Raw genomic sequence first — 12,480 nt, forward strand, 5'->3', positions numbered from 1 at the left:
AAAAGAAGAGATGAATTCCAGCAGGATCCTGCCCTTCCTTAATGGTAATGTCTCCAGGAAGTTTCCAGCAGTTGTTGGAGACATGCTCTAGTATGTGGCTCTAAGGCTATGGAGTTAGATCGTGGGAATGTGTATGAGGAGGCGGTAATGAGGCAACATTGCACACCCAGCTTCCTCTTTTCTGGCTCTCTAATTTCCCAATTGCCCGAGGTGAACAGTTGATTTCACCGCTTAATCTTCACTATGAAATGTCGTCTTGCCTGAGGCCCTCAAAACAGTAAAGTCCACTAACCATGGACTGAAATGTCTGAACTGTGAACCACACAAATCTTTTTTTTTCATACACAATGCTTATTGTGGGCAGTTTGTTACAGTAATGGATAGCTAATGAATACAACTACATAGTTTGGCATAGATGTGGTCTCAAGCTGTCAATTCTGATCCTCTGGCCTCTCTTTATACCTTCTATAGCCACAGTACCACTTTTGAAACCCAGCCTAAAACTTTATCCCTTATAGACCAAATACACACAGCCTTGGTAATCCAGGGGCATCCTGCTTTCATGACTGCTAACCAATGACAGAGTCTTTACCAGCATTTGGAGAAAGATGCTGGAGAGGCTAGCTCATAGATGTGTGTGTGTGGTGGTGGGGGTTGTTTTTGTTTGTTTGTGGGTCATGGGGCTTGAACTCTGGGCCTGGGCTGGACCTGAGCTCTTCAGCTCAAGGATACCACCCTACCCCTGAGCCACAGCCCCATGTCCCATTTTCTAGTGATTAATGGAGTTAAGAGTCTCACAGTCTTTAGTGCCTGGGCTGGCTTTGAACCTGTTCTCAGATCTCAGCCTCCTGAGTAGCTAGGTTTACAGGCAAGAGCCACCGCTCCCCCCGAGATATGTGTTTTCTAATTTGACTGGGCTGCAACCACCCAAGATGGTTGCATATTCTTTCAGGCCCTTTCCTTGTGATGAGGTCACATATATATGCTGGTTTGCTTTGCTATCAAGTGACTTTTTTTCTTTATGAAAACAAATTCTTACGTTCTTTTTTTTTTTGCCAGTCCTGGGCTTGAGCTCAGGGCCTGAGCACTGTCCTTGGACTTTCTCAAGGCTAGAGCTCTACCACTTGAGCCTCAGCACCACTTCTGGCTTTTTTCTATGTATGTGGTACCGAGGAATCGAACCTGGGTCTTCATGCATGCTAGGCAAGCACTTTAACCACTAGGCCAAACTCCCGGCCCCAATTCTTACGTTCTTATAGACAGATCACTTGCCAAATTCTGCTCCAAAGATTGGTTCAAAGCAGAGCCCAGCACTTGATCTATAGTCTGCATATCATAAAACTGGAAGAGCCGGAATGTCAGGCACCACTGGCTACTCAGGAGGCTGAGATCTGAAGATTTATGTTTCAAAGCCAGTGGGGGAAGGAAAGCCCATGAGACTTATTTTCAATTATCTATCAAAAGAGCTGGAAATAAAGCTGCAGCTCAAATGGTAAAGGGCTAGCTTTGAGCAAAATAGCTCAGTGACAGTGCCTAGGCCCTGAGGTCAAGCTCCAAGACTAGCACAAAAACTTGAAAGTCATCCATTCTTTTATGTACTATGGAGACAGTGGTTCTGTCTTCAAAAGCGAATTGCATGGCCAGGCTCATGGATGTAATCCTAGATACTCAAGAGACTGAGATCTGAGGATCGAGGTTCAAGGCCAGCCTGGGCACTAAAGTCCGTGAGATTCTTATCTCCAATTAACCACCAGAAAACCAGAGTAGCGCTGTGGCTCAAGGAGTAGGGAGGTAGCCTTGCGCTGAAGAGCTCAGGGACAACACCCAGGCCCAGAGTTCAAGTGTCACGACGTAGTAAAAGCAAATTAAACAAAACAAAAACAAGTGAATTGCCAGTGACTCACACATGTAATCCTAGCTACTCAGGAGGCTGAGATCTGAGGATCACAGTTCAAAGCCAGCCTGGGCATGAAAGTCCATGAAACTTTTATCCTCAGTTAACCACCAGAAAACTGGAAGTGGTATTGTGGCTCCCAGTGATAGAATTCAAACCTTGAGCTGAATCACCGAGGGATAGTGCCCAGGCCCAGAGCTCAAGACCTATAACAGACAAAAACAAAACAAAACTGAATTGCATGTAAGACCACAAAAGCAGTCCAAGCATTAACATCAGAAAGGAGGCCCCCCTCTACTGCCTTTACAATTGTTTTATTTAAAAAGATAGAACTTTAGATGTTCTTTGAAAAAGTGAAAATTCCAAAGTAATCAGGGAAGACAATAATAATAAAAGGCTGTTTACAGCACCAATTAAAGTCATAGTAATGTTTTACTCCAGGAACACTGTCACTGAATTCTCATCACCACATTCGCTGATCTTCAATGATTCCAAGGTGGAGCCCACACAATAGGGGATAGGCAAGGTGAAAACATTACGTGTCCCGATTCGCTCTCCTCAATCACTGATCTGTGTTCATGGGCTCACATAGTGGGAAGCTGGCAGCCGACGCAATTCCACAATGGTTGCTCCAGTCTCGGGCTATCTTTATGTAGCCATGCATGCCCCATTCTTCACCCCAGCTGAAAGAGAGCAAGTTTTCTGCTTTACAAAACAAAGAACAACACACTTAACCATCTAACCACTATCAGTACAAGTGTATGTTAGCTTTATAAGCTACCAGAGTGAATAGCTGATCCCTGGGCAGAAAGCTATAGCCTGTACAGAGTTGGGAGAGACATGTTTTTGTTCATCCTTTGTTACTTATTGAATCTGAGCCTCCATGCTTTTATCTGTATTCCTAAACAGTGACTTTATTCCAAACTACATCGTCAGAAAGAAGAAAGGAGAAACCTTTGTAGATGGAGTATTTTAGAATTAAGAAAAATTTTAGTTGAGCAACGGTAGCTCATGCCTGCAATCCTAGCTACTCAGGAGTTGAAGACCTGATGATCATGGTTTGAAGCCAGCCTGCAAAGGAAGTCACTAGGATTCTGTTCTTCAGGTAACCATCCAAAAACCAGAAGTAGAGCTGTGGCTCAAGTGGTAGAGTACTAGATTTGAGCAAAAAATAAATAAATAAAAATCTAAGCAAAGGGATATGAGGCTCTGGATTCAATCCTCAGTACCAGCACACACACACACACACACACACACACCAGCAACAGTAAACTTACTGAGGACAATAAATGTCATTACTAAATTCTAATTTGTGTGTGTATGTGTGCAAGCTGTTCCAAGAGCTTGAACTCAGGGCTTAGGCAATGTCTCTGAGCCTTTTTGTTGTTGTTTAAGGTTAGCATTCTGCCACTTAAACTATAGTCTACAGTTCTACTTCTGTTTTTTTGGTGGTTAATTGGAGATAAAAGTCTCACAGAGTTTCTTACTCCAGCTGGCTTCCAACTATGATTCTCCCATCTGAGCCTTCTGAGTAGCTAGGATTTCAGGTACCTAAACTAAGTCTCTGTCTTTTACTTAGGACATTTTCCCAAGATATAAAAATCCCAAGATTATATTAGAGAAGAACTTGTTTTAAAAGATTTTGTTATTCTCTTGACTATCCTTTGTTCCTTTATCTCTTATTGTTTATCTTTGTGATATGATGTTTTTCTGAAAGAGTAAGGTTTGATTTCTTTCCCATCTAATGGTGTATCTGCACTACCAATGAATTTTACATTGTCAGGATTATAGCCATAGTTCTTGTGCTTCTATATGAAGAAAGTATTTGAGCATTTCTTATAAAGTTGGTATGGTGCTTTTGAATTGTCTTAGTTTTCATGAGACAATGAATAATAAACTCTAGGAAAGGCTTATTTCTCTTTCACTTCTGAATATAGATTTACTAGCATATAGTATTCTTGGTTGAGAATTTTGGATATATCATCTCATTCTCTCCTGGCTTGCAAGATTTCTGCTGAGAAATCTGTTGTTAGCCTAATAGTGATTTCTTTATATATGACTTGATATTACTCTCTTGTAGTTTTTAGAATTTTCTCTTTAACTTTTAACTCTTGATTGAAATTCACCCCAGAGCAGTTTTCTTGGGTTGAATTTGACTGAAGTCTGAGATTCGTGGATCTGGATGACATGGCTCCCTAAAGATGCTATGGTTTGGAGAATGTATAGACAATACAGTGATATTAGGGAATGATTTCATGCTGTGGATAACAAAATAAATAAATAATAAAAAGCCCACAAGACCTACAGGACACCAAAAATGAACAAATGTTCTCATTATGGGTACTTAAGAAGAATATGAGATGGGGGAAGGCAAAGAAGGCATGCTTAACAAAATACAGCTGAACTTTCCAAGTGTTTATTAGTTATTTCCTGATGCTAATGAAGTCACACACACACACACACACACACACACACACACACACACACACACACACACACACAAGGCTTATTTTAGATCATGGTTCACCACTTCTGACACATAATTTGTACTGGGTGTGGGCCGTGGGCCACCTGGCTGTTTTGTGGGCTTTAGATAGGCATATTCCTGAAATGGTACGATGCAGCAGCAGCCTGAAGGAAGCAAGGCAGGATGTGGACTGGGCTTTCTGTCTCTGTCTCTCGCTCTCTGTCTGTCTCTCTGTCTCTGTCTCTCTGTCTCCCTATCTCTCTCTCTCTCTCTCTCTCTCTCTCTCTCTCTCTCTCTCTCTCTCTCTCTCTCTGTCTCTCTCTGTCTCTGTCTCTGTCTCTCTCTGTCTCTGTCTCTCTCTCTCTCTGTCTCTCTCTCTGTCTCTCTCTCTCTGTCTCTCTCTCTCTCTGTCTCTCTCTCTCTCTCTCTGAAGTATTGCAGTGGTATTAACTTCCCAGGAACTCCAGAAATTGGACTACAGGACTCTCCAGCAAGAAAGACTTCAAAAGGTCATGGAGGGGGGGCAGGAAGTTTGGCTTAGTGGTAGAGTGCTTGCCTAGCATGCACAATGACCCGGGTTCGATTCCTCGGTACCACATACATAGAAAAAAAAAAAAGCTGGAAATGGTACTGAGGCTCAAGTGGTAGAGCTCTAGCCTTGAGAAAGTCCAAAGACAGTGCTCAGGCCCTGAGCTCAAGGCCAGGGCTGGCAAAAAAAAAAAAAGAAAAAGTCATGGAATTAATGGACAATCAAATGCATTGCATTTACATTTCCTCTGTCAAGAGACGTCATCCTTTGTCTTAAATTCATCCTCTCTAGTGAAGACCGGGTGGGGAATGCAGGGTACTTGGTTCAAGGTCTCTGTAAAGCTATCTTCAAAGTCCAGGGACCACAGTTCCTCTGCTGCATCCTCACTGCACTCCAATGCTGGCTCTTCAATACTCCATTGAACTATCCTTGTTTATTATTTATTTTGGCCCTTTCTCATGCAAAGGCAATGTGTCAGCTATTTTGTTTATATCAGTCGTGTGATAGATATTAATGTTAAAATCAAACATGCTATTTTATGGCTAAGATTTCTGGAATGTGAGAGGTGTGCATAAGGTTTTTAAACCTGTTTCCAAATACTGACTGCAAAGAAAAATTCCCTTTTCAATGTCAATACAAGTGCTTTCTAGAATTTTATACCTGTTCTTAACCAGCCAATATTTAGTGTTTTCTGATTCTTCAGTGTCAAAGCCATAGCCAACCAACAAGACACCATGGTCCAAGTCTATGCTGCTACAGTTTGTATCAAAATAGATGCCTGGGAAAGAAAAATCATGGTAGGAGTAAGAAATACCAAGAAATGATTGGTGTTTACCAAAATGAGTAACCCTGTCACTCACAGCAAAGGAGGCTTCTAAAAATTCAAATGAAATTCCAATTTCAAAATTGTATATTTTAAGCTATAAGTTACAATCTATTTACATGAGATTTAGTTTGAGATCTAACGCTAGTAGATATACAAAATGCATAATGTCACTTAAACAGTTTGTCAAGAGGCATCAAAGCACTTTTTAAAAGCTCAGAATTCTTTTATCCTTAGGGTATAAATTGAAACAACTAGCACAGGACACAAAATTGCTTGAGCAAGGGCTTCTTTTCAGTTTTTAATATCAGACATAAATATCATTGGAAATTTTTGAAGACCCAACAATTAATTGGAGAAAAGTTAATATGCTAATCTTAAGTATAATAAAAATTAAAAGAGTTCAGTACATTAAATATACCATTAAATTCTAGTAAAATTGATAGACTTTAAAATTATTTCAAGCCAGGTGCCTGTCAGTGGTTCATGCTTGTGAATCCTAGCTATTCAGGAGGCTGAAATCTAAGGATTGTGGTTTGAAGTCAACTTGGGCAAAATAAAGGTTTATCTTTGTGACTGTTGTTTTTAATGTATTATGTGAAGTTATTTCTGCCCCCCCACCTTTATGGTTTATCTCATGTTGTTACTGTATTTCACTTTGGTATCTGGTATATTGTATATATGTTAATTTGTTTATTTGAAATAGGGAAGAGAAGGGGAAAACCAGGATGATTGGGAGAGAGTGGGAAGAGGGAAAGTAGGAGAAAAACATGGGAAGGGGTTTCAGTGTTCAAGAAGTAATGCGCCTACTACCTGACCAATGTAACTGTAACTCCTCTATACATCACCTCAACAATACAAAGAAAAAAAAGTCTGTGAGGCTCTCATCTCCAAATAAGTACCAAAAAAGCTGTAACTAGAGCTATTGCCATAGTGAAAGAGTATTAGCTGTGATTATAAAAGCTCAGGGACATTGCCAGAGGACCAGCACAAAAATAAACAAATAATTTTTTTTAGATTCCAAATTGCTTATCATTATGGTGCTTTGTTAATGTAACTAAAAACAAATATCAAATGTACAGAATGATCAGCTGTATTAAACCAGAACCCCAATATCTACAGTAGATTTTATATAGATTGTAGTTGCATTTATAGCATCTAGATAAAAGCTTACCTGCTCCATAAAACAGGAAAGATGTTGGTGAGGTATCAATAGCCACAGAGATGGGCCCGGCATATGCTAAAGCCTCTCTGAGGATCTTCTCATCCTTTGGAATATCCATGTAGCCAGTGACATTGGCAGCAGAACGCTTGGGATTGTACTTACAGGGGCCTTTCTTAAAGGGAAAGGGTAGAGGCTTGGTTACCATCAGCTATTTCCTGGGGAATATGAGAACATGATGTTTTATTTTTGTTGTTGCTTATTTTGCTTGTGTCAGTGTTGAGGCTTAAATTGAGTCAGGGTACTGTCTCTCAGCTTTTGCACTGAAGACTAGTGCTGTTCCACTGGATAACAACTCCACTTTGGGTTTTTTTATGTTGATTAGAGAAGACTCATGGACTTTCCTATCCTGGCTGGCTTTAAACCTATATCCTCAGATCTCAGCCTCCGAAGCAGATAGGATTACAGGCATGAGCTATTAATTCTTAGATAATAAGACTCATCAATCTACAGTTTAACAATTTAAAAGTAATCTATGAAAAGCATCACCCCAGGAAGTTCAGGGCTATGAAATGAAATGAAGAATTTATCTCATAGGTCTTCATAGAAGTTTCTACTATCAAGAAATATGCATTACATGCAAAAGTGTATATATATTTTCTATGCAGCATGAAACAGCTATACATTGATCATCTAAGCAAAGTCTAATCATTTATAATCACAGCATTGATAATTTTCAGATATAGAATCTACCATCTAAAATGGCAAAACAGATACTGGGAGCCAATGGTTCAAATCTATAATCCTTGCTACTCAGGAGGCTGAGACCTAAGGATAAATGTTTGAAGTTAGCTCAGGCAGAAAAGTCTGTGAGACTCTTTCTTTCTCTCTCTCTCTTCTTTCTCTCTCTCTCTCTCTCTTTCTTTCTTTCTTTCTTTCTTTCTTTCTTTCTTTCTTTCTTTCTTTCTTTCTTTCTTTCTTTTTCTATAAGTCCTGGGGCTTGAACTCAGGGCCTGAGCACTCTCCTTGGGCTTCCCCAATGCTGGCACTTTACCACTTGAGCCACACCACCACTTCTGGCTTTTTCTGTGTATGTGGTACTGAGGAATTGAACCCAGGGCTTCATGCATGCTAGGCAAGCACTCTACTACTAAGCCACATTCCCACAGTGCCAGCCCCAGTATCTGTGTGTGTCTTTCTTTCTTTCTTTCTTTCCTTTTTTCTTGGCTGTAATTGGGTTTGAACCCAGAGCCTGGGCACTGTCCTTGGACACTTTTTGCTCAAGGATAGCACTCTGCCACTTGAGTCACAGCACCACTTCCGGTTTTTCTCTGTATGTGGGTACTGAGGAATTGAACCCAGGGCTTCAGGCATGCTAGGCAAGCACTCTACCACTAGGCCATGCTCCTTCCCCCCAGCTCCCCCAGAGAGCCTCTTATCTACAACTAATTAGCAAAAATTCAAAACTGTAGGTGAGGCTTAAGTGGCAAAGTGTCAGCTTTGAGCACAACAGCTAAGGGACAGTACATAGGCTATGAATTCGAGTACTAGTGCTGATATAAAAATAAATAAATAAAAAAGCAATGGCTGGGTGCCAGTGGCTCATGTCTCTAATTCTAGCTAGTCAGGTGGTTGATATTGAGGATCATAGTTCAAAGCCAGCCTAGGCAGGAAAGTCTCTGTGAGACTCATCTCCAATTAACCACTCAGAAACCACAGTGGAGTTGTAGCTCAAAGTGTTAGAGCACTGGCCTTGACAGCTCCCAGACCCTGAGTTCAAGCCTCACAACCAATCAAATAAATAAGCAAATAAATACATAAAATAATATGAGAAAGGTGTCTTATTCCTGACATTGTTTCACATTCCCAATGCAGAGTGGGGATGGTAACAACGTAAAGAGCTCCATTTACCCCTTCCTCATATGGATAGGATTGCTCTGTATCCAAGCCATTGTTTTCCTGAACATACTGGAAAGCAAAATTCATCACACCACCGTTGCAGCCCTCGTTGCCTTGAGACCAAGAACAGTCCACTAGGTTCTGCTCACTCAGTGAGATCAGTTGTCCAGTTTTCCGGAACATCTGCCCTTCTAGGGCGCCAGTGGCACTAAAAGCCCAGGAAGCTCCACACGAAAACTAAAAATGTAACAACAATAGCAAAAGCTGTCATTTACAAAACAAATATCATGACATTGTGAATATCACTTCACATAGATGAATATTCTCTGACTGATCTAAAAAAATGATGTTAAGTAAGGTCAGGCTTAGAGAAACAAATGGCGTATGCTTTCTCTCCTGTGTGGAATTAGACCTAAAATAAAAACTTACATGAAAGCCCATATATATATATACATCTATATGTATATATATTGGCTTTACACACACACACACACACACACACACACACACACACACACACACAAACTAATTAGAGGATGATATACTCAGGGGAAGAATCTAACTCCTCTGAATGAATACAGGAAACTGGAACATGTTTTGTGGGAAGACAGGGCATGAAAGGGGACACGCCAAAGCAGGGAGAAAGGATGAGCAAATGCAATCATTTTAGTCAATGTACATTGGTAAAAAAGTGAACTATCCAACTTGAGAGGAAGGATGGGAGGGGGAAATGGGAGGGAATGATGGAAGGGATGGCATTGATCGAGATGCATTGTATTCATAATTTGATTTATAGAACTGGAATTCTTTTATACAACTACTTAACAAAAGTACTTTTTTAAACAGGAAAAAATATAACCCCAATGAACTATGTATAGCTCCATAGTTTACCAAAGAAACCACATCTGTGGAACCTGAAAGATCTGAATCTGGCAACTGTCATACCTGATTCTTCACAGGAACCACATAGCCTCTTTCTCTCCAATCTATAGATGAAGGGATATTTACGAAGACAGAATCCCGAAAAATATTCTCCACTCTATGCTTCTTGTTTTGAAACCCATTCATCATCAACCTGAATTCTTCAGAAGTCTTCCAGGTAAAGGTAAATAAAATGTTGGAAGAATGAGATATTAGTTTAGTAATGATTGGGGAAAGGAAGCCCAAAGCTAAGCAATGAACATGACCCTCACCATGTCTCCAAAGGCATTCATTGCCATGGTGAAGCTATGTTTCCCTCTGTTGTATTCTTCATTGTGCAGTTCAATCATTTTCAGATTTCTCTCCCATATTTCTCTTCTCCATTCTTCTTCATGCTAGAGGCATATACATCCGATGGTCTTTATTTCTACTTAAAACTCAACCCATGCTTACCAAGTAGATTTGCTGACAGAGATGGACAAGAAACCATAGCCAGAGATGGTGTTTCTATTTCTAGGAGCTGTTCTCTGGGAACAGACACAAAGGGATTGTCCACATTTTGCTGCTTATGGCTATCATCAACACGGCTATCAAAATGCTCTGGGAAAGGAGCTGGTCTCTAGAAGCATTCATCTAGAGGCCATTGTTTATTCTCTCTGACTGTAAACTCCTATCTGCAAGAACTATTTTTTCTAATGTCTCTCTGGACCATTTCAGATGTTACCAACCATGCCATATTGTTTCTGATGTAATTCCTTCCATTCGATCCATTGGACATTAAATCTGGGATCAAGGTTTGAAGTTCCTACAACCACTCCCAAGCAAAGGAAGGCCAGGAAGAGTGAAAAATTCATATTTCGAAAACCTAGGGAAAAATACAAGTGTCTGATTAGACAGATCCTTCTAAAAAGCCATCTCAGTCTTTCCTGAAAACTGTGGCCACCATGGTGCAAGAAAATATTTGTTATGTTTCTAAACTTTTTTCCTAAGGAATATGGAAGAAAACAAGAATGTGGATGCAGAAGTCAATAGATGTTAGTTAGTCTAGCCACTGTATAAAAAGTAGTCTGCCCAGAGTTTAAGAAGTGGAAACAAACTGGATATCAGTGGCTAATGCCTATAATGCTAGAAACTCAGGGGGCTGAGATCTTAGGATTGCAGTTCAAAGCCAGTATGGGCAGGAAAGTCCATAAGAATCTCATCTCTAATTAACCACTAAAAAGCCAAAAGTGGGACTGTGGCTCAGTGGTAAAGTTCAGGCTGAGCTAAAAGGTCCAAGGGCAGTGTCCAGGCCTTGAATTTGGGCCACAGGACTGGCAACAAAAAGATGTGGAAACAGAGCACAATGATAATTCATGGTTCCTGGGAGTGAGTGGCTCATGCATGCAACCCTAATTTCCAATTAACTAGCAAAAAAAAAAAACAATCTTGCAGCCAGTGGCTCAAGGGCATGAGAATTGATCACAAAAACCTCAGGGGTAGTGCACATACACAACTCAAACACATACACACACACACTAAATAAATAAATAAACAAACAAACAAATAAATAGTGGCAAGTATCTTGAAAGTACAAAAACTTAAGACAACTAACCAAGAAATGGTCAATCCAGGTTGTTTTACCAATGATAACAGTAACAAAACAACAACAACAAAAGCCTCATGAATGAGGATGTTTGATAGAGAGGGACTAGAGATCCCTCAAATCTGGAAGGCCAGCTCATACTATCTCAACTAATGTACAGTGAAAGCAGCAGGGTGTCTGTAACCTACCATTTCTGAATCAAAATCCTTCCAAAATGCTTTTCCACGGAAGTCGAGGTCTCAAAGCTTGGATATCAGGAAAGACCCCCCCCAAGAAGCTGTCTAGGCCATGCTAGGAAGGTGTGACCAGTCCCTGGCTCTCCTCACACCTGTCCACCAGAAGATATTTACACAGGTGTGTAGGGTCCTAGGCCCCTGGTATTGGCAGTTGTGGCCCGAGGCTGCTCAAGTCACTTGGTCAGCCCCTCCCCTTTCTCCAGCTGGCACTATGATTGGCTGTGCCAGCTGTTGGGCGGAGCCTATAGGGCGTTCTGATTCCTTGTTTTCTGGGGTGCAGCAGGACTAAGTCCTGCTGCCTCTGTGGTGGGGGGAGGGATGGAGATGAGGAAGGTGAACTGGGGTCCCATGCAGGGCTCAGGTCACTGGAGTGCTCACACTTGTGGGCTGGTTGGAAGTTTGTGAAAGGAAGCTCTTTGTGAGCTTTTCAGCCTATCCAGTAGTTTTGGTTACAATCTGCAGTGTTCTACATATAGGCCATGTTCCTGTTGAATTCACATCAGAGAAGGGGCGAGGTCAGCACCAAAGATGGCACTCTCCTCTCCCCAGCAGTATTTTGTTCTTTTCCTAGCCAGAGTGTGGACACAGTTCATCCAGTTGTTTTTCATTTTCATTGTTGTTTGTTTTTCAATAATGTAACAAAGAATGGCCTTTGCTCATTGTCAATGAACTCTTCATTTCCATCTAAGATGCTGACAACATTCTAGTCTTTCTAACATACTGCCAAAACACTTCCCACATCTACTCATTAGCCATTTTCAAAGCTGCTATTGCATTCTCAAGAATACTAAAAAGCATTGACCTCACTTCTTTTGTTTTCTGTATTAGCTCATTTTCTGATGGTATAACAAAGTATCCCAAACTAGGTTCTATCTATCTATCTGTCTGTCTGTCTATCTATACATCCATATGTATGTATATATTACACACACACACACACACACACACACACACACACACATAT

The 12,480-nt window shown here is 40.8% G+C and overlaps 1 protein-coding gene across 2 annotated transcripts; it reads right to left on the reverse strand.

The window, feature by feature from the left end:
- Positions 1-2,192: 2,192 nt before the first annotated feature.
- On the reverse strand, positions 2,193-11,668 carry LOC150064882 (procathepsin L-like). Of its 2 annotated transcripts, XM_090329052.1 has the most exons (8): positions 11,469-11,668; positions 10,424-10,560; positions 9,968-10,090; positions 9,720-9,866; positions 8,787-9,011; positions 6,888-7,050; positions 5,551-5,668; positions 2,193-2,577 (listed from the first exon to the last, which is right to left on the reverse strand). In XM_090329052.1, exons 2-8 carry the CDS (start codon positions 10,547-10,549, stop codon positions 2,457-2,459), a joined length of 1,023 nt encoding a protein of 340 aa, XP_090185178.1. In that variant the 5' UTR covers positions 10,550-10,560; positions 11,469-11,668; the 3' UTR covers positions 2,193-2,456. The 2 variants fall into 2 exon arrangements, with proteins under 2 accessions (XP_090185178.1, XP_090185179.1); XM_090329053.1 differs by lacking the exon at positions 9,720-9,866.
- Positions 11,669-12,480: the final 812 nt, after the last annotated feature.

This window comes from Megascapheus bottae, chromosome 3 (genome assembly GCF_031878675.1).
Source record: "Megascapheus bottae isolate mThoBot1 chromosome 3, mThoBot2.hap1, whole genome shotgun sequence".
NCBI lineage: Eukaryota > Metazoa > Chordata > Mammalia > Rodentia > Geomyidae > Megascapheus > Megascapheus bottae.